The following is a 21,080-nucleotide window of genomic DNA, read 5'->3' on the forward strand; positions in this document are numbered from 1 at the left end:
CGCTCCAAGGACTCAGTGTGGATCAGTTGGTAAGGTCGTGTGTTCAATTCCCGCAGGGCTCATACACATGCTTCTAAAGTACACTGCTCAAAAAAATAAAGGGAACACTTAAACAACACAATGTAACTCCAAGTCACTCACACTTCTGTGAAATCAAACTGTCCACTTAGGAAGCAACACTGATTAACAATAAATGACATGCTGTTGTGCAAATGGAAAAGACAACAGGTGGAAATTATAGGCAATTAGCAAGACACCCCCAATAAGGGAGTGGTTCTGTAGATGGGGACCACAGACCACTCAGTTCCTATGCTTCCTGGCTGATGTTTTGGTCACTTTTGAATGCTGGCGGTGCTTTCACTCTAGTGGTAGCACAACTACAACCCACACAACTGGCTCAGGTAGTGCAGCTCATCCAGGATGGCACATCAATGAGAGATGTGGCAAGAAGGTTTGCTGTGTCTGTCAGCGTATGTCCAGATCATGGAGGCGCTACCAGGAGACAGGCCAGTACATCAGGAGACGTGGAGGAGGCCGTAGGAGGGCAACAACCCAGCAGCAGGACCGCTACCTCCGCCTTTGTGCAAGGAGGAGCAGGAGGAGCACTGCCAGAGTCCTGAAAAATGACCTCCAGCAGGCCACAAATGTGCATGTGTCTGCTCAAACGGTCAGAAACAGACTCCATGAGGGTGGTATGAGGACCCGACGTCCACAGGTGGGGGTTGTGCTTGCAGCCCAACACCGTGCAGGACGTTTGGCATTTGCCAGAGAACACCAAGATTGGCAAATTCGCCACTGGCGCCCTGTGCTCTTCACAGATGAAAGAAGGTTCACACTGAGCACATGTGACAGACGTGACAGTCTGGAGACGCTGTGGAGAACGTTCTGCTGCCTGCAACATCCTCCAGCATGACCGGTTTGGCGGTGGGTCAGTCATGGTGTGGGGTGGCATTTCTTTCAGGGGCCACACAGCCCTCCATGTGCTCGCCAGAGGTAGCCTGACTGCCATTAGGCACAGAGACGAGATCCTCAGACCCCTTGTGAGACCATATGCTGGTGTGGTTGGCCCTGGGTTCCTCCTAATGCAAGACAATGCTAGACCTCATGTGGCTGGAGTGTGTCAGCAGTTCCTGCAAGAGGAAGGCATTGATGCTATGGACTGGCCCGCCCGTTCCCCAGACCTGAATCCAATTGAGCACATCTGGGACATCATGTCTCGCTCCATCCACCAACGCCACGTTGCACCACGACTGTCCAGGAGTTTGCGGATGCTTTCGTCCAGGTCTGGGAGGAGATCCCTCAGGAGACCATCCACCACCTCAACAGGAGCATGCCCAGGCGTTGTAGGGAGGTCATACAGGCACGTGGAGGCCACACACACTACTGAGCTTCATTTTGACTTATTTTAACCTGTTAGTCCTATAGGGGCAGTATTTCATTTTTGGATAAAAACACGTGCCCGTTTTAAGCGCAATATTTTGTCACGAAAAGATGCTTGACTATGCTTGGAATTGATAGCTTTGGAAAGAAGACACTGACGTTTCCAGAACTGCAAAGATTTTCACTGTGAGTGCCTTAGAACAAAAGCTTCAGGCAAAACCAAGATGTTTGAGCGACCAGGAAATCAACAGGATTTCTGAAGGTATGTTTTCCATGATCGCCTTATATGGCTGTGAATGCGACAGGAATGAACAGACACTTTCTAGCGTTTCCCCAAGGTGTCTGCAGCATTGTGACGTATTTGTAGGCATATCATTGGAAGATTGACCATAAGAGACTACAATTGCCAAGTGTCCCGCACGGTGTCTGCGTGGAAATTGGTGCGCAAAAGTCAGCTACCAGTATTTTTCCATCCAAATCAGAGAATAATGCAGGCTTCTAGGACTGCCATTTCAATAGAGAGATATGACAAAACACCTTGAGGATTGATTCAAACAACGTTTTCCATGTTTCAGTCGATATTATGGAGTTAATTCGGAAAAAAGTTTGACGTGTAGGTGACTGAATTTTCGGTTAGTTTCGGTAGCCAAATGCATAGTAACAAAACGGAACGATGTGTCCTACACAAGAATCTTTCAGGAAAAACTGGACATCTGCTATGTAACTGAGAGTCTCCTCATTGAAACATCTGAAGTTCTTCAAAGGTAAATTATTTTATTTGATCCCTTTGCTGTTTTTTGTGAATATGTTGCGTGCTAAATGCTAACGCTAAATGCTAAGCTAGCTATCACCACTCTTACACAAATTATTGATTTTCTCTGGTTCTAAAGCATATTTTGAAAATCTGAGACGACAGGATTGTTAAGAAAAGGATAAGCTTGAGAGCAGGCATATTTATTTCATTTCATTTGCGATTTTTAGAAATCGCTAACGTTGCGTTATGGTAATGAGCTTGAGGCTGTAGTCACGATCCCGCATGCGGGATGGGGCGGACTAAGATTAGGACATTACATCAAAGTTGGATCAGCCTGTAGTGTGGTTTTCCACTTTAATTTTGAGTGTGACTCCAAATACAGACCTCCATGGGTTGATACATTTGATTTCCATTGATCATTTGTGTGATTTTGTGGTCAGCACATTCAACTATGTAAAGAAAAAAGTATTTAATAAGAATATTTCATTCAGATCTAGGATGTGTTATTTTAGTGTTCCCTTTCCTTTATTTTTTTGAGCAGTGTAGACAGCTCTGTCTGTTTCAAAGCCCCCAGCCTTTATCTGGGGTACACAGCTGTAAACACACTGATATGGTGCGGATCTGTGAACATTTCCCATCTGCCCCAGCTGAGCTCTCCATCTCTGTGGTCATGTATTGTAGACCAATCAGCACAGTTGATGAGCCAGACACTACTTAAACTCTACTGATCATATCAACAACAAAAATATATAAAAAGTTGGAAGCACAAAATTGTATTGAATGTCATTGTATGCTGTAGCGTTAACATTTCCAATCACTATAACTAAGGGGCCTAGCCCGAACCATGAAAAACAGTCCCAGACCATTATTCCTCCTCCAGTGAACTACAGTTGGCTCTATACAGTCGGACAGGTAGCGTTCTCCGGGCATCCGCCAAACCCAGATTCGTCCGTCAGACTACCAGATGGTGAAGCGTGATTCACACCAGAAAACGCGTTTCCACTGCTCCAGAGTCCAATAGCGGTGAGCTTTTCACCATTCTAGCCCACGCTTGGCATTGTGATCTTAGGCTTGTGTGGTGCTGCTCGACCAAGGAAACCCATTTCATGAAGCTCCCAACGACGATTTTTTACGCACTTCAGCACTCGGCAGTCCTGTTCTATGAGTTTACAGTTGACCGGGGCAACTCTAGCAAGATAGACATTTTACAAACTGACTTGTTGGAAAGGTTGCATCCAATGACGGTACCACGTTGAAAGTCACGGAGCTCTCCGTAAGGGCATTCTACTGACAATTTGTGTCTATGGAGATTCTATGGCTGTGTGCTGGATTTTGCACACTTCATGATTTTTGTTGTTGACAAAAAGGAAATAGTAACACAAAATAATAACGAGGCTATATAAACAAGGAGTACCGGTACTGGGTCAATATGCCAGGATACAAGGTAGTTGAGGTAATATGGATTCAATCTGGCAAACCAATAACCAGCAAGAAACAGAAACCTCCTTTAGCATGTGGGGTGGGGGAAAAAACAGTGGACAGAGACTTGCTAGCGACAGTAGCAAGCTAGGATTTTCTACAAGAAATCTGCCTTCATAAATAAAAGCTTCTCCCAAGTGGGTATGAAACATACTCCCGTTGCCTGCTGCACTGGTGCATGGATTCCACCTGGCGGTCTGTTCACCGTCTGCCCTGTCTGGCTTTATGCCTCGGGACTCATGTCCTTTGTTGGCTATGAACTTGCTTGTTTACCCAACCGTGGGACAAACTGTTTGTTCCCATACTCGGGACGCTGACTCACTATTTGTTACAGGGACTCTTGGCCTCCCATCCTTTTCTAACCACCTCCCACCGGCTTTGTATTCATGTTACCTGATGGAATTGCTGTGCAATATGATCTTGTTGCCATCTGATACACATTAAAATCTCATATAAAAAAAAATCAATGCTGCTCTCCCTGTCCTCTGCCGTGCCCTAATTGTATTACTGCTGATGATATCTGGAAATGTGCATGTTCCCCCTTGGCCAATCTACTGTTGCTTGCGCCAATTCTGGCTCTGATAACCATTTCCCTGATTACTACTCTCGTAAAAACCTGAGTTGTCTGTATGTTAACACGAGAAGCTTATCACCTAAAATGTATCAATTGATAGTCTGGGTTCACAGCTCCAATCCAGACGTGTTGGTCATTACAGAGACGTGGTTAAGGAAAAGTGTTTTGAAAACTGATGTTAACCTTGAGCGACATTATTGATATATACAGAGAAATGAGTCGGCCCAAGAATTAAACCCTGTGGCACCCCCATAGAGATTGCCAGAGGTCCGTACAACAGGTTCTCCGATTTGACACACTGAACTCTATCTGAAAAGTAGTTGGTGAACCAGGCGAGGAAGTAATTTGAGAAGCCAAGGCTATGGAGTCTGCCGATAAGAATGTGGTGAGCCTTGGCCAGGTCGATGAAGGCGGCTGCACAGTACTTTCTTTTATCAATGGCGGTTATGATATTGTTTAGGACCTTGTCATGGGTGCACCGCAGCCATGCTCCAGCTCAGAAAACAGATTGCATAGTGGAGAAGGTGGGATTCGAAATGGTCGGTTATCGGTTTTTTTACTTGGCTTTCGAAGATTTTATAAAAAGGCAGGGCAGGATGGAAAAATGTCTATAACAGTTTGGGTCAAGCGTGTCTCCCCCTTTGAAGAGAGGGTTGACCACGGCAGCTTTCCAATCTTTAGGAATATCAGACGATACAAAAGAGAGGTTGAATAGGCTTGTAATAGGGGTTGCAACAATTTCAGCAGATCATTTTAGAAAGAGAGGGTCCAGATTGTCTAGCCCAGCTGATTTGTAGGATCCAGATTTGAGCTCTTTCAGAACATCAGCTGTCTGGATTTGGGTGAAGGAGAAGCAGATGGGGTGCTGAGATGTTGGCCGGGGTAGGGGTAGCCAGGTGGAAAGCATGGCCAGCGGTAGAAAAATGCTTATTTAAACTATCGATTGTAGTTTTAAAGGTGGTGACAATGTTTCTTACCCTCAGTGCAGTGAGCAGCTAGGAGGAGGTGCCATTATTCTCCATGGACTTCTCCATGAAAAGCTGAAATGTCTTGAGTCAATAAGTATCCAAACCTTGTGTTCCCCTTAAATAAGTTCAGGACTAAAAAATCTGCTTAACAAGTCACATAATAAGTTGCATGAACTCACTGTGTGCAATAATAGTGTTAAACAGGATTTTTTGAATGACTGATCACTGTACCCTACACATGCCGATAATTGTAAAGGTCCCTCACTCAAGCAGTGAATTTCAAACAAATTCAGCCACAAAGGCCAGGTAGATTTTCCAATGCCTCACAAAGGGCACGTATTGGTAGATGGGTGAAAATAAAACAAGCAGACATGGAAAATCCCTATGAGGCATGGTGAAGTTATTAATAAACACCTCGGATGGTGCATCAATACACCCAGTCACTGCAAAGATACAAGAGTCCTTCCTAACTCCGTTGCCAGAGAGGAAGGAAACCACTCAGGGATTTCACCATGAGGCAATGATGACTTTAAAACAGTAAGAGTTCAATGGCTGTGATCGGAGAAAACTGAGGATGAATCCACATTGTCGTTATTCCACAATACTAACCTAATAGAGCTGGTGAAAAAGGAAGCCTGTACATAATATACATATTCCAGAACATGCATCTTGTTTGCAAAGGCACTAAAATAATACTGCCTAAAATGTGGCAAAGCAATTCACCTTTTGTCCTGAATACCAAGTGTTATTGGATTTGCCCCAAACATACAACACATTACCAAGTACCACTCTCCATGGAAATGGTATCCACGAGTTCATCTGACTCTGGAGAAGATAAATGGCTTCATTGCCAAAATCCTGAAGTATCAGGCATAAGGTCAGGCATAAGGTTAGCAATGTGGTTAAGGGTAGGTTTAAAATCACATTTTAGAAATAGGGAGGGTTTATGACTTCATGGTTGTGGTAACTAGTGATGACGAGCAGACGCTCATTGACAGCCCTGTTACTTGGTTTGGATAACAATGTCTATCTGCTAAGTATTAACTTGCCGGTGCTGTTAGTGGGCACACACAGCATCTCGCTTGTCTAACTAAATAGTGGTACATGGTCCTACCTTGTCGGTGCTGTTGGTGAGCATGCCCAGGGAAGCCAGCAGACACTCGTTAGTGGTGCAGAGCTTCTGAGTGACTGTAGGCAACTGCTGTTCCATACAGGCCTTCTGGCTGTAGTGCTTAGACATCTCTATAGAGAGGAGAAAGAGAGAGACTTAATCTAAAATTGATTATATAAAATTCTCAGCAATCTACACACAATACTGCATAATGACCATGCGAAAACAGACATTTTTGCAAATGTATTAACAATAAACAGAAATACCTTATTTATATAAGTATTCAGACCCTTTGCAATGAGACTCGAAAATTGAGTTCAGGTACATTCTGTTTTTATTGATCATCCTTGAGATGTTTCTACAACTTTGAGTCAACCTGTGGTATATTCAATTGATTTGACATGATTTGGAAAGGCACACACCGGTCTACGTAATGTCCCACAGTTGACAGTGCATGTCAGTGCAACAACCAAGGCATGAGGTCAAAGGAATTGTCCGTAGAGCTCCAAGACAGGATTTTGTCAAGGCACAGATCTGGGGAAGGGTACCAAGACATTTCTGCAGCATTGAAGGACCCCAAAGAACAGACTGTTTGGAACAACCAAGACTCTTCCAGGAGCTGGCTGTCCGGCCAAACTGAGCAATCGGGGGAGAAGGGCCTTGGTCAAGGAGATGACCAAGAACCCAGAGTTCCTCTGCGGAGATGGGGGAACCTTCCAGAAGGACAACCATCTCTGCAGCAATCCACCAATCAGGCCTTTATGGTAGAGCGGCCAGACGGAAGCCACTCCTCAGTGAAAGGCACATGACAGCCTGCTTGGAGTTTGCCAAAAGGCACCTAAAGACTCTGACCATGAGAAACAAGATTCTCTGGTTTGATGAAACCAATATTGAACAATTTGCCCTGAGTGCCAAGCGTTACAGCTGCAGAAAACCAGGCACCATCCCTACGGTGAAGCACACAGCAAAGACGATGCAGGAGTGGTTTTGGGAAACGCCTCTGAATGTACTTGAGGGACACAGCCAGACCCCGGACTTAATTCAATCGAACATCTCTGAAGAGACCTGAAAATAGCTGTGCAGCAACGCTCCCCATCCATCCTGATAGAGCTTGAGAGGATCTGCAGAGAATGGGAGAAAATGCCCAAGTACAGGTGTGCCAAGCTTGTAGCGGCATACCCAAGAAGACTCAATGCTGTAAATCGCTGCAAAAATGTGCTTTAACAAAGTAATAAGTAAAGGGTCTGAATACTTATCTAAATTAGAAATATTTTTTTAATATAAATGAGTAAAAACATGTTTTTGCTTTGTCATTATGGGGTATTGTGTGTAGGTTGAGGGGGGAAAACTAAATCTATCTATTTTAAAATAAGGCAGTAACATAGCAAAATGTGGAAAAGGTAAAGAGGTTTGAATACAAACATCTCTACAGACACAGAAAGGAGAGATGGGGTTTAGACATCTCTACAGACACAGAAAGGAGAGATGGGGTTTAGACATCTCTACAGACACAGAAAGGAGAGATGGGGTTTAGACATCTCTACAGACACAGAAAGGAGAGATGGGGTTTAGACATCTCTACAGACACAGAAAGGAGACATGGGGTTTAGACATCTCTACAGACACAGAAAGGAGAGATGGGGTTTAGACATCTCTACAGACACAGAAAGGAGAGATGGGGTTTAGACATCTCTACAGACACAGAAAGGAGACATGGGGTTTAGACATCTCTACAGACACAGAAAGGAGAGATGGGGTTTAGACATCTCTACAGACACAGAAAGTAACAGGGGACACATCTCTACAGACACAGGAGACATGGGGTTTCATTCTACAGACACAGAAAGGAGAGCATGGGGTTTGACATCTCTACAGACACAGGGAGAGATGGGTTTAGACATCTCTACAGACACAGAAAGGAGAGATGGGGGACCACCCAGAAAGGAGAATGTATGCACTACATGACACAGAAAGTAACAGGGGACACATTTATGGATTCCAAAAGCGCTCAGTTGCTAGAATGGCGCATATATTATTATATTATTATTACGTAGAATGTATGCACACATGACTGTAAGTCGCTTTGGATAAAAGCGTCTGCTAAATGGCATATATTTGAAGACAGCATGTATAGGGCTTTATAACGGTTCAACTTAAAGCCCATTTATGACCATTCCAGTGCCTGCATTGGCCGTAGAGCATTTACTGTGATGCAGCCTCAGCAGAAGTCAGCACATTCACACTTACTCTGCTTTCTCAGATCAGAGCTGTTGTAAATAAAGTTATCAAGGAAGTGAGTTTGTGTTTGTACAGGACGCACCGCCCCCAAATAGGTAAACAAATCGTAGGGCGCTATACGAAGCACTACGCATCGTTTCAACATTTGGGAGGCGCATGGCGATATGGTAGGGAGCTTGATTTGCCCTTCTCAAACCTCTGGAGGCTCCGCAATTGCGTCACACCCTCTGTACACAGCCTCAAGCTTCCCGGATCAAGCATAAAAATGGGCTTTTAGACATCTCTACAGAACACAGAAGAACAGACATTTCTTGTTGTTCAGTTTTTTTTAAATGGATTGTGTGTGTGCCTGTGACTTTTTACTGTATTGTTAGGATCTAGTAACATGAGCATTTCACTGCACCCATTATAACATCTGCTTAACTGTGTACGCAACCAATAAACTTTACATTTGGAAGGAGAGTGGCTGAATATTGGTCTACAAAAAAACACTAATTAGAAATATTATTTTCTAATAAAAACATTTTTTTAAAGTAATAATTCACCTTTGACGGCATCGTGAAGACTGTGTAGACAGGCAGCCAGCTGGGTGAAGACAGCAGAGGAACTGCTCTGGGGCATGGCGTCCCGTCGAACACCTGGAAAACAATATGAAAACATTACTCCAGAGTAGCGCAGCAGTCTAAGGCACTGCATCTCAGTGCAAGAGGCATTACTATAGTACCTGGTTCGAATCCAGGACGTAGCACATCCGACTGTGATTGGGAGTCTCATAAGGCAGCGCACAATTGACCCAGCGTCGTCCAGGTTTGGCCGTCATTGTAAATGAGAACAAATTCTTAACTGACTTGCCGAGTTAAATAAAAATAATAAACTACTGTCTATACCCAACTTCCAACCTGAAACTGTACTGGAGCTACCAGATATGTAATATCAGACCCAGTAGGGTCCAGAGAAAATTCCCCCAACTCAGCCCAGCTTCCTCTAGACCATTACATTGTCAGAAGGAAACTGAAATGAGTCTGCTGCCTCCCTCTCCTTAAGTTCCCCATCACTCACGAGGAAAGGATCCTCCCTCTCCTCCAGTTCCCCATCAGTCAATAGGAAAGGATCCTCCCTCTCCTCCAGTTCCCCATCAGTCAATAGGAAAGGATCCTCCCTCTGCTCTAGTTCCCTATCACTCAATAGGAAAGGATCCTCCCTCTGCTCTAGTTCCCCATCAGTCAATAGGAAAGGATCCTCCCTCTGCTCTAGTTCCCCCATCAGTCAATAGGAAAGGATCCTCCCTCTGCTCTAGTTCCCCATCAGTCAATAGGAAAGGATCCTCCCTCTGCTCTAGTTCCCCATCAGTCAATAGGAAAGGATCCTCCCTCTGCTCTAGTTCCCCATCAGTCAATAGGAAAGGATCCTCCCTCTGCTCTTGTTCCCCATCAGTCAATAGGAAAGGATCCTCCCTCTGCTCTAGTTCCCCCATCAGTCAATAGGAAAGGATCCTCCCTCTGCTCTAGTTCCCCATCAGTCAATAGGAAAGGATCCTCCCTCTGCTCTAGTTCCCCATCAGTCAATAGGAAAGGATCCTCCCTCTGCTCTAGTTCCCCATCAGTCAATAGGAAAGGATCCTCCCTCTGCTCTAGTTCCCCCATCAGTCAATAGGAAAGGATCCTCCCTCTGCTCTAGTTCCCCATCAGTCAATAGGAAAGGATCCCCCCTCTGCTCTAGTTCCCTATCACTCAATAGGAAAGGATCCTCCCTCTGCTCTAGTTCCCTATCACTCAATAGGAAAGGATCCTCCCTCTGCTCTTGTTCCCCATCAGTCAATAGGAAAGGATCCTCCCTCTCCTCCAGTTCCCCCATCAGTCAATAGGAAAGGATCCTCCCTCTCCTCTAGTTCCCCCATCAGTCAATAGGAAAGGATCCTCCCTCTGCTCTAGTTCCCCCATCAGTCAATAGGAAAGGATCCTCCCTCTGCTCTAGTTCCCCCATCAGTCAATAGGAAAGGATCCTCCCTCTCCTCTAGTTCCCCCATCAGTCAATAGGAAAGGATCCTCCCTCTGCTCTAGTTCCCCCATCAGTCAATAGGAAAGGATCCTCCCTCTCCTCCAGTTCCCCCATCAGTCAATAGGAAAGGATCCTCCCTCTGCTCTAGTTCCCCCATCAGTCAATAGGAAAGGATCCTCCCTCTGCTCTAGTTCCCCCATCAGTCAATAGGAAAGGATCCTCCCTCTCCTCCAGTTCCCCCATCAGTCAATAGGAAAGGATCCTCCCTCTGCTCTAGTTCCCCCATCAGTCAATAGGAAAGGATCCTCCCTCTCCTCTAGTTCCCCCATCAGTCAATAGGAAAGGATCCTCCCTCTCCTCCAGTTCCCCCATCAGTCAATAGGAAAGGATCCTCCCTCTCCTCTAGTTCTACAGACAGTAGCTATTCAATTTGTTGAACAGGTTAGTTATCAAGGCTAAAGATTACAAATACATGATTCAAGATCGTATACAAGACACAGCAAATAATTTTCCTCCAGTTTGACCCTAGTCACTTTGTAAAGCCAGTAAGATGATAAACAGTGCACCCGGATATTCAGATCCATTCACTTTTTCCACCTTGTTGCGTTACAGCCTTATTCTAAAATTGATTAAATTGTTTTTTACCCCCTCAATCTACACACAATAATTCATAATGACAAAGCAAAAACAGGTTTAAACATTTTCGCAAATACACAGTTGAAGTCAGACGTTTACATCCACCTTAGCCAAATAAATTTAAACTCAGTTTCTCAATCCCTGACATTTAATCCTAGTAAATATTCCCTGTTTTTGGTCAATTAGGATCACCACTTAATTTTAAGAACATGAAATGTCAGAATAATAGTAGAGATAATTATTTATTTATTTCATCACATTCCCAGTGGGTTACACATTTACGTACACTCAATTAGTATTTGGTAGCATTGCCTTTAAATTGTTTAACTTTGGTCAAACGTTTTGGGTAACCTTCCACAAGCTTCCCACAATAAATTGGGTGAATTTTGGCCCATTCCTCGTGACAGAGCTGGTGTAACTGAGTCAGGTTTGTAGGCCTCCTTGCTCGCACACGCTTTTTCAGTTCTGCCCACAAATGTTTTCTATGGGATTGAGGTCAGGGTTTTGTGATGGCCACTCCAAAACCTTGACTTGTTGTGCTTAAGCCATTTTGCCGCAACTTTGGAAGTATGCTTGGGGTCATTGATCATTTGGAAGAGCCATCTGCAACCAAGCTTTAATGTCTTGATGTTGCTTCAATATATCCACATCATTTTCCTCCCTCATGATGCCATCTATTTTGTGAAGTGCACCAGTCCCTCCTGCAGCAAAGCACCTCCACAACATGATGCTGCATCTCCTGTGCTTCATGTTTGGGATGGTGTTCTTCTGCTTGCAAGCCTCCCCCTTTTTCCTCCAAACATAACAATGGTCCTTATGGCCAAACAGTTCTATTTTTGTTTCATCAGACCAGAGGACATTTCTCCAAAAAGTATGATCTTTGTCCCCATGTGCAGTTGCAAACCGTAGTCTGGCTTTTTTATGCTGGTTTTGGAGCAGTGGCTTCTTCCTTGCTGAGCGATATAGGACTCTGTGGATATAGATACTTTTTACCGGTTTCCTCCAGCACCTTCACAACGTCCTTTGCTGTTGTTCTGGGATTGATTTGCACTTTTTCGCACCAAAGTACATTCATCTCATGGAGACAGAACGCGTCTCCTTCCTGAGTGGCATGACTCCAACCTAAGTGTATGTAAACTTCCGACTTAAACTGTAAATATATAATCACATTTACATTCAACCCCTTACTCAGTACTTTGTTGAAGCCCCTTTGGAAGCGATTACAGCCTTCAGTTTTCTTGAGAATGACACTACAAGCTTGGCACACCTGCATTTGGGGAGTTTCTCACATTCTCTGCAGAACTTCAAGATGTCAGGTTGGATGGGGAGCATTGCGGCACAGCTATTTTCAGGTCGCTCCAGAGATGTTCGATCGGGTTCAAGTCCGGCCACTCAAGGACATTCAGAAACTTGTCCCGAAACCACTCCTACGCTGTCTTGGCTGTGTGCTTAGCGTCATTGTTCTGTTGGAAGGTGAACTTTCGCCCCAGTCTGAAGGCCTGAGGCCTCTGGAGAAGGTTTTCATCAAGGATCTCTGTACTTGTTCCATTAATCCTTCCCTCGATCCTGACTAGTCTCTCAGTCCCTGCTGCTGAAAAATATTCCACAGCATGATGCTGCCACAACGCTTCACCGTAGGGATGGTGCCAGGTTTCCTGCAGCCGTGAAGCTTGGCATTCAGGCCAAAGACTTCAATATTGGTTTCATTAAACCAGAAAATCTTGTTTCTCATGGTCTGAGAGACTTTAGGTGCCGTCTGGCAAATTCCAAGTGGGCTGTCATGTACCTTTTACTGAGGAATGGCTTCAGTCTGGCCACTCTACCATTAAGGCTTGATTGGTGGAGTGCTGCAGAGATGGTTGTCCTTGTGGAAGGTACTTCCATTTCTAGACCTCTGTCAGAGTGACCATCGGGTTCTTGGTAACCTCCCTGACCAAGGTCCTTCTCCCCCGATTGCGCAGTTTAGCCGGACGGCCAGCTCTAGGAAGAGTCTTGGTGGTTTCAAACTTCTTCCATTAAGAATGATGGAGGCCACTGTGTTCTTGGGGTCTTTCAATGCTGCAGAAATGTTGGTATCCTCAACACAATCCTGTCTCAGAACACTATGGACAAGCCCTTCAACCCCATGGCTTGGCTTTTGCTCTGATATTGGTGTCTGAGAAAGCACCTCGAGGCTAAAAGAGATACATAGACAAAGACCCCTGCAGGGGTGCAAATAGATAAGAGGCAAGTCAGACACTGTAAGCCACACGGGAATGGAAGATTACTGCTGAGCCCTTAGAAAACACAGGACTGTTTCCCCCTGCAAGTTTGTATAACTGTATATGCATGGGCTTGGTCTCATGAGTAGGTGTTGACGTAGGCAGTTACATCACTTGGGGTTGACTGCAAGCATATTAAAGCAACTTTGACCTGTTTTATGTTGCAGAACTTACTCTGAAACATATGTGCTGTGTTTCCATTGTCAACTTGTCTGCAATTGCATTAAAGGTTTTATTGATTTACTTAAAGATATTGTCTGACTGCTGATTTCACCAATAAGCCAATGATTGACAAGAAACAAGGAACCTACCCCAACAATAAGCACTGTCAACTCTGGGACCTTAGACAGGTGTGTGCCTTTCTAAATCATGTCCAATATATTGAATTTACCACAGGTGGACTTCAAGTTGTAGAAACATCTCAAGGATGATCAATGGAATTGAGTCATAGCAAAGGGTCTGATAGCAAGTGTAATTTGTCATGTGCACCGAATTCAACAGGTGTAGTGAAATGCTTACTTACAAGCCCTTACCCACCAATGCAGTTAAGAAAATACAACAAAAAAAGTAAGCGATAACAAATAATTAAAGAGCAGCAGTAAATAACAATAGCGGGGCTATTTACAGGGGGTAGCGGTACAGAGTCAATGTGCGGGGGCACCGGTGTCGAGGCAACTGAGGTAATATGTACATGTAGAGTTATTAAAGTGACTATGCAAAGATAATGCATTGCCATTTGATTAGATGTTCAGGAGTCTAATGGCTTGGGGGTAGAAGCTGTTTAGAAGCCTCTTGGATAAAGACTTGGCACTCTGGTACCACTTGCCGTGCGGGGATCTTCCTCTGACACCGCCTGGTAGAGGTCTTGGACGGCTGGAAGCTTGGCCCCGGTGATGTACTGAGCCGTACGCACTACCCTCTGTAGTGCCTTGCAGCCGGAAGCCGAGAAGTTGCCATTCCAGGCAATGATGCAACCAGTGTTCTTGATGGTGCAGCTGTAAAACCTTTTGAGGATCAAAGGACCCATGCCAAATCTTTTTAGTTTCCTGAGGGGGAATAGGTTTTGTCATGCACTCTTCACGACTGTCTTGGTGTGCTTGGACCATGTTAGTTTGTTTGTGATGTGGACACCAAGGAACTTGAAGCTCTCAACCTGCTCCACTACAGCCCCGTCGATGAGAATGGGGGCATGATCGGTACTTATTTTCCTGTAGTCCACAATCATCTCCATTGTCTTGATCACATTGAGGGGGAGGTGGTTGTCCTAACACCACATGGCCAGGTCTCTGACCGCCCTATAGGCTGTCTCATCGTTGTTGGAGATCAGGCCTACCATTGTGTCGTCATCAGCAAACTTAATGATGGTGTTGGAGTGATGCAGTCATGCACCAGAGGGGCCCCTGTGTTGAGGATCAGTGTGGCAGACGTGTTGTTAACTACCTTTACCACCTGGGGGGCAGCCCGCCTGGAAGCCCTGTATCCAGTTGGAGAGGGAGGTGTTTAGTCCCAGGGTCCTTAGCTTATTGATAAGCTTTGAGGGAACTATGGTGTTGAATGCTGAGCTGTTGTCAATGAATATCATTCTCACATAGGTGTTCCTTTTGTCCTGGTGGGAAAGGGCAGTGTGGAGTGCAAGAGATTGCAGCATCTGTGGATCTGTTGGTGCGGAATGTAAATTGGAGTGGGTCTAGGGTTTCTGGGATAATGGTGTCGATGTGAGCCATGACCAGCCTTTCAAAGCATTTCATGGCTAGATGTGAGCGCATGCTCGGAGTACACGTCCTGGTAATACATCTGGCCCTGTGGACTTGTGAATGTTAACCTGATTAAAGACCTTACTCACTTTGGCTGTGGAGAGTGTGGTTACAGTCATCCAGGAACAGCTGATGTTCTCATCATGCATGTTTAAGTGTCATTTGCCTCGAAGCGATCATAGAAGTTATTTAGGTTGTCTAGTAGGCTCGTGTCACTGGGCTGCTCTCGGCTGGGCTTCCCTTTGTCATCTGTGATATTTTGCAAGCCTTGCCACATCTGATGAGTGTCAGAGTAGTATGAGTAGAGATTTTTATTTTTTATTTTAGTCCTGTATTGACGCTTTGCCTAAAAATACATTTTAGAATAAGGCTGTAACGTAACACAATGTGGAAGTGTATTGGTCTGAATACTTTCTGAAAGCATTTCATAGGTTAAGCCAGTGGGCTGAGATGCAGTGCTTTCAAAAAGTATTCATATCCCTTGACTTATTCCACATTTTGTTGTGTTACAGCCTGAATTTAAAATGTATTAAATAAAATGTTCTCCCCTCACCCATCTACACACAATACCCTATAGTGACAAAGTGAAAACATGTTTTTAGAAATGTTTGCAACTTTATTGAACATTAAATACAGAAAGACCTAATTTACATGAGTATTCACGCCCCGAGTCAATACTATGTACAGGCACCTTTGGCAGCGATTACAGCTCGAGTCTTTCTGGGTAAGTCTAAGAGCTTTCCACACCTGAATTGTGCAACATTTTTTCCCCATTATTCTTATCAAAATTCTTCAAGCTCCGTCAAATTGATTGTTCATTATTGCTAGACAACCATTTTCAGCTCTTGCAGAAGATTATCAAGTAGATTTAAGTCAACTTTAACTCGGACACTCGGTAAGCAACTCCAGTGTAGATTTGGCCTTGTGTTTATGTTATTGTGCTGGTAAAAGGTGAATTCCTCTCCCAGTGTCTGGTGGAAAGCAGACTGAACCAGGTTTTCCTCTAGGATTTTGCATGTGCTTAGCTCTACTCTGTTTATTTCTATCATAAACTCTAGTACTTGCAAATGACAAGCATACCAATAACATGATGCAGCCACCACCATGCTTGAAATTATGTAGAGTGGTACTCAGTAGCGTGTTGTATTGGGTTTGTAACAAACATAAGTAGATTTCTTTGCCACTTTTTTTTTTGCAGTTTTACTTTCGTGCCTCATTGTAAACCAGGTGCATGTTTTGGATCAGGTTTTCCTCTAGGATTTTGCCTGTGTTTAGGTCCATTCAGTTTATTTTTATCCTGAAAAACACCCCAGCTGTTAATGATTACAAGCATACCCATAACATGGTCACATTTTCTGCAGTATTATGTTAGTGCCATATTACAAACAGGATGCATGTTTTGAAATATGTTTATTCTCTACAGGCTTCCTTCTTTTCACTCTGTCAATAAGGTTGGTATTGTAGAGTAACTACAATGTTGACACATCCTCAGTTTTCTCCTATCACAGCCAAAACTGTTTTATAGTCACCATTGGCCTCATTGTGAAATCCCTGAGCAGTTTCCTTCCTCTCCGGTAACTGAGTTATGAAGGATGCCTGTATCCTTGTTGTGACTGGGTGTACTGATACACCATCTAAAGTGTAATTAATTACAAAGGGATATTCAATGTCTACTCTTTATTTATTTTTAACCCATCTACCAATAGGTGCCCTTCTTTGTGAGGCATTGGAAAACCTACCTGGTCTTTGTGGTGGAATCTGTGTTACAAATTCACTGCTCGACTGAGGGACCTTACAGATAATTGTATGTGTGTGATACAGAGATGATAGTCATTAAAAAATTAATGTTAAAAACTATTATTGCACACAGAGGGAGTCCATGCAACGTATTACTTGATTTGTTAAGTAAACATTTACTCCTGAACTTATTTAGACTTGCCATAACAAAGGGCTTGAATACTTATTGACTCAAGACATTTCAGCTTTTCATTTTTAATTCATTTATAAAACAGTTTAAAAACATATTTCCACTTTAACATTATGGGGTATTGTGTGTAGGACAGTGACAAGAAATCTAAATTGAAACCATTTGAAATTCAGTCTGTAACACATCAAAATGTGGAATAAGTCAAGGGGTGTGAATCCTTTCTGAAGGCGCTGTAACTCCCTAGCAAAGCCCAGTGAGATGATACAACTCCCTAGCTAAGCCCAGTGGGATGATACAACTCCCTAGCTAAGCCCAGTGGGATGATACAACTCCCTAGCAAAGCCCAGTGGGATGATACAACTCCCTAGCTAAGCCCAGTGGGATGATACAACTCCCTAGCAAAGCCCAGTGGGATGATACAACTCCCTAGCAAAGCCCAGTGGGATGATACAACTCCCTAGCAAAGCCCAGTGGGATGATACAACTCCCTAGCAAAGCCCAGTGGGATGATACAACTCCCTAGCAAAGCCCAGTGGGATGATACAACTCCCTAGCTAAGCCCAGTGGGATGATACAACTCCCTAGCTAAGCCCAGTGGGATGATACAACTCCCTAGCTAAGCCCAGTGGGATGATACAACTCCCTAGCTAAGCCCAGTGGGATGATACAACTCCCTAGCTAAGCCCAGTGGGATGATACAACTCCCTAGCTAAGCCCAGTGGGATGATACAACTCCCTAGCTAAGCCCAGTGGGATGATACAACTCCCTAGCTAAGCCCAGTGGGATGATACAACTCCCTAGCTAAGCCCAGTGGGATGATACAACTCCCTAGCTAAGCCCAGTGGGATGATACAACTAGCTAAGCCCAGTGGGATGATACAACTCCCAGCTAAGCCCAGTGGGATGATACAACTCCCTAGCTAAGCCCAGTGGGATGATACAACTACAACTCCCTAGCAAAGCCCAGTGGGATGATACAACTCCCTAGCAAAGCCCAGTGGGATGATACAACTCCCTAGCAAAGCCCAGTGGGACAACCCTAGCAAAGCCCAGTGGGATGATACAACTCCCTAGCTAAGCCCAGTGGGATGATACAACTCCCTAGCTAAGCCCAGTGGGATGATACAACTCCCTAGCTAAGCCCAGTGGGATGATACAACTCCCTAGCTAAGCCCAGTGGGATGATACAACTCCCTAGCTAAGCCCAGTGGGATGATACAACTCCCTAGCTAAGCCCAGTGGGATGATACAACTCCCTAGCTAAGCCCAGTGGGATGATACAACTCCCTAGCTAAGCCCAGTGGGATGATACAACTCCCCAGCTAAGCCCAGTGGGATGATACAACTCCCCAGCTAAGCCCAGTGGGATGATACAACTCCCTAGCTAAGCCCAGTGGGATGATACAACTCCCTAGCTAAGCCCAGTGGGATGATACAACTCCCTAGCTAAACCCAGTGGGATTAAACAACTCCCTAGCTAAGGCCAGTGGGACCACAACTCCCTAGCTAAGGCCAGTAGGATGATACAACTCACTAGGTAAGGCCAGTAGGATGATGTAGCTGTGTAGTTTGTCGAACACTGACGTGATTCTCTTCATGCCACTCTGCAGCTCCTGGTTCTTAGAGATGAGAGAGGAGGTACACAAAGGAGCCCTGCACTCTTCCTCCAGACTGGGGGGAGAATAGAGGAGGATGAGGAGGAAAATACCCACCCACCCCGTTAGATGTAAATACACACATACACACACCTATAATGTAAAGAATACAGACCTTTTGAGCTGGTATGGTAGAATCTTCTGCAGAAAGTGGGTGTAGGATGTGAAATGATCAGCAAAGTCCTTCAGTTTCCCCACAGTCTCCAGTACTGTTACTGTGTCCTCTGTGATGCTCTGGTGTAGTTGCACTAGTCCTTCCTCCAGGGGGCGCACATGGGCTGCATTCTCATGTAGATACTGGGAGAACTGGGGAGAAGAGAACATCTTACGTACTTCAGACGAAAGCACATATTGTTGTAAGTCACTATGGATAAGAACATCTGCTAAAGGACTAAACATTTTAACATGTAATATGTTTAAAGCGGCAAATCAGCAGTATAAACAATAAAGCTTTGTCCCCACCACTAATTGGGTAAAAAGCTGAGAGAGGGGCTGGAGAAATGTAACTCAAATTCATAGACAGAGCTATAGATGCAAAGACTGGGCATCCATGTTATCAACATTATAGTTTTAATCATGTTCTGAGGCTATATAGTGTTTGTTAACATTAACTGTTTGCAAACATTTGAGTAAACAAGCTGATACTCTGGGTTCTCAAGGGGTACAACAGTTGAACTAAGCAAGAACCAATAGGTATAGATTATTAATTTACAAGTCCAAAAATGGATGTACTAATTGCTGTTGGTCCATTTAAAGGATGTCGAGGTGGAGACATTGTGTGTGTCCTCACCTTTTGGTTGAGTGGTGAGATGGGTTCGATAGAGGAATCCAGGGGGTAGATGTGCACCCTCTGCTCTGTGTAGGAGTGGAAGTTTAACAGAGCCACCACCATGTCCTGGACGAAGCCCAGGGCCTGACCTGCCACGTCTCGGGCCTTCAACTGGAGGAAAGGACAGGGAGCGAGAGAAGATTACTACCAAAACTCTGGACCACATATTCACGCTGACAATGGAGGTTTGAGAACCATCTGTTCTATAAAATTCAAGGACATAATTTAATAATACTGGATATTACTATAGGGCTTCCTCTCACCTGGTGTCTTTTGTTGTGTGGTGGAACGTTGAGGCTGTTGTAGTCACTGAATTCTGGAGAAGGGGGGGTTTAAAGGAGAGATTTCAGGGTGACAAAAAAGTTGAAATGATTTACTTACTAACTGGCTTAAAGCAGTTTAATGCGCCGAATGACGGCATGTCATCGCGCTGTACTTCATATAGCATTTTTATAAGGACTAAGTAAGTCTTCTATCTAACCAGGACACTGAGCAGAGAGGAGAACAGGGCTCTAGCGTTGGACTTGAACATAGCCTCTGTATCATAGCATGACACATTAGACAGTGCTTCAGTGTGCCTCTTCCTACAGCATCAGTGAGATAGATGTTAAAGAGATTCTCCAGTACTTTTGTATACTTTTTAGTTCTGGAAGTAGTGGTCACGAGACAAAAATGGTCCCAGAAAATGGTGTACTTCGTCACATGAACAGATATGCACCACTTCATCGTTCTCTCTCTGCTGTGTGTGCATCTTGCTGGCTGTCACTCAAAATGGCGAAGGGCTGAAGCTCATCGGCTCGAAATCTAATTGCTAGGGGGCTAGTCCACGTGGGGAAAATGACACGGCACATCTTCCAGTTAACACTCGCTTTCAAACTAGAGATTTAATGGATAACTGTGGTTAGACAGTAATTCTGCTCAGATACTGAACAAAAATATAAAACGCAACATGTAAAGTGTTAACCCATGTTTCATGAGCTTAAATAAAAGATTCCAGAAATTGGCCATACGCACAGAAGGCTTATTTATCTAAAATTCTGTTTGTGAGCATTTCACCTTTGCCAAGATAATCCATCCACATGACAGGTGTAGCATATCAAGATGATTACACAGGTGCACCTTGTGCAGGGGACCACACTGTAAAATGTGCAGTTGTCATAAACGACAAATGTCTTAAGTTGAGGAAGCGTGCAACTGGCATGCTGACAGCAGGAATGTCCACCAGAGCTGTTGCCAGAGAATTTAATGTTCAATTCTCTACCATAAGCCGGCTCCACAGTCATTTTAGAGAATTTGGCAGTACGTCCAACCAGGCCCTCACAACTGCAGTCCGCGTGTAACCACGCCAGCCCAAGACCTCCGCATCCGGCTTCTTCACCAGCAGGATCATCTGAGACTAGCCACCCAGACAGCTGATGAAACCGAGTAGTATTTCGGTCTGTAATATTTTTTTATTTTACCTTTATTTAACTAGGCAAGTCAGTTAAGAACAAATTCTTATTTTCAATGACGTCC

General features: G+C 44.4%; 1 protein-coding gene across 1 annotated transcript in view; it reads right to left on the reverse strand.

Annotated features, from left to right (window-relative positions):
- Positions 1–21,080, reverse strand: part of LOC118396697 (protein phosphatase 1 regulatory subunit 21-like) — a 54,053-nt gene that overhangs the window by 24,671 nt on the left and 8,302 nt on the right. The window contains exons 9-14 of the mRNA XM_052470750.1: positions 19,829–19,881; positions 19,527–19,676; positions 18,852–19,042; positions 18,616–18,752; positions 9,050–9,142; positions 6,270–6,397 (exon numbers count right to left, since the gene is read on the reverse strand). Coding sequence (XP_052326710.1) covers positions 6,270–6,397; positions 9,050–9,142; positions 18,616–18,752; positions 18,852–19,042; positions 19,527–19,676; positions 19,829–19,881 — 752 coding nt within the window. The remainder of the gene's footprint in view (positions 1–6,269; positions 6,398–9,049; positions 9,143–18,615; positions 18,753–18,851; positions 19,043–19,526; positions 19,677–19,828; positions 19,882–21,080) is intronic.

Source organism: Oncorhynchus keta, chromosome 2 (genome assembly GCF_023373465.1).
Source record: "Oncorhynchus keta strain PuntledgeMale-10-30-2019 chromosome 2, Oket_V2, whole genome shotgun sequence".
Taxonomy (NCBI): domain Eukaryota; kingdom Metazoa; phylum Chordata; class Actinopteri; order Salmoniformes; family Salmonidae; genus Oncorhynchus; species Oncorhynchus keta.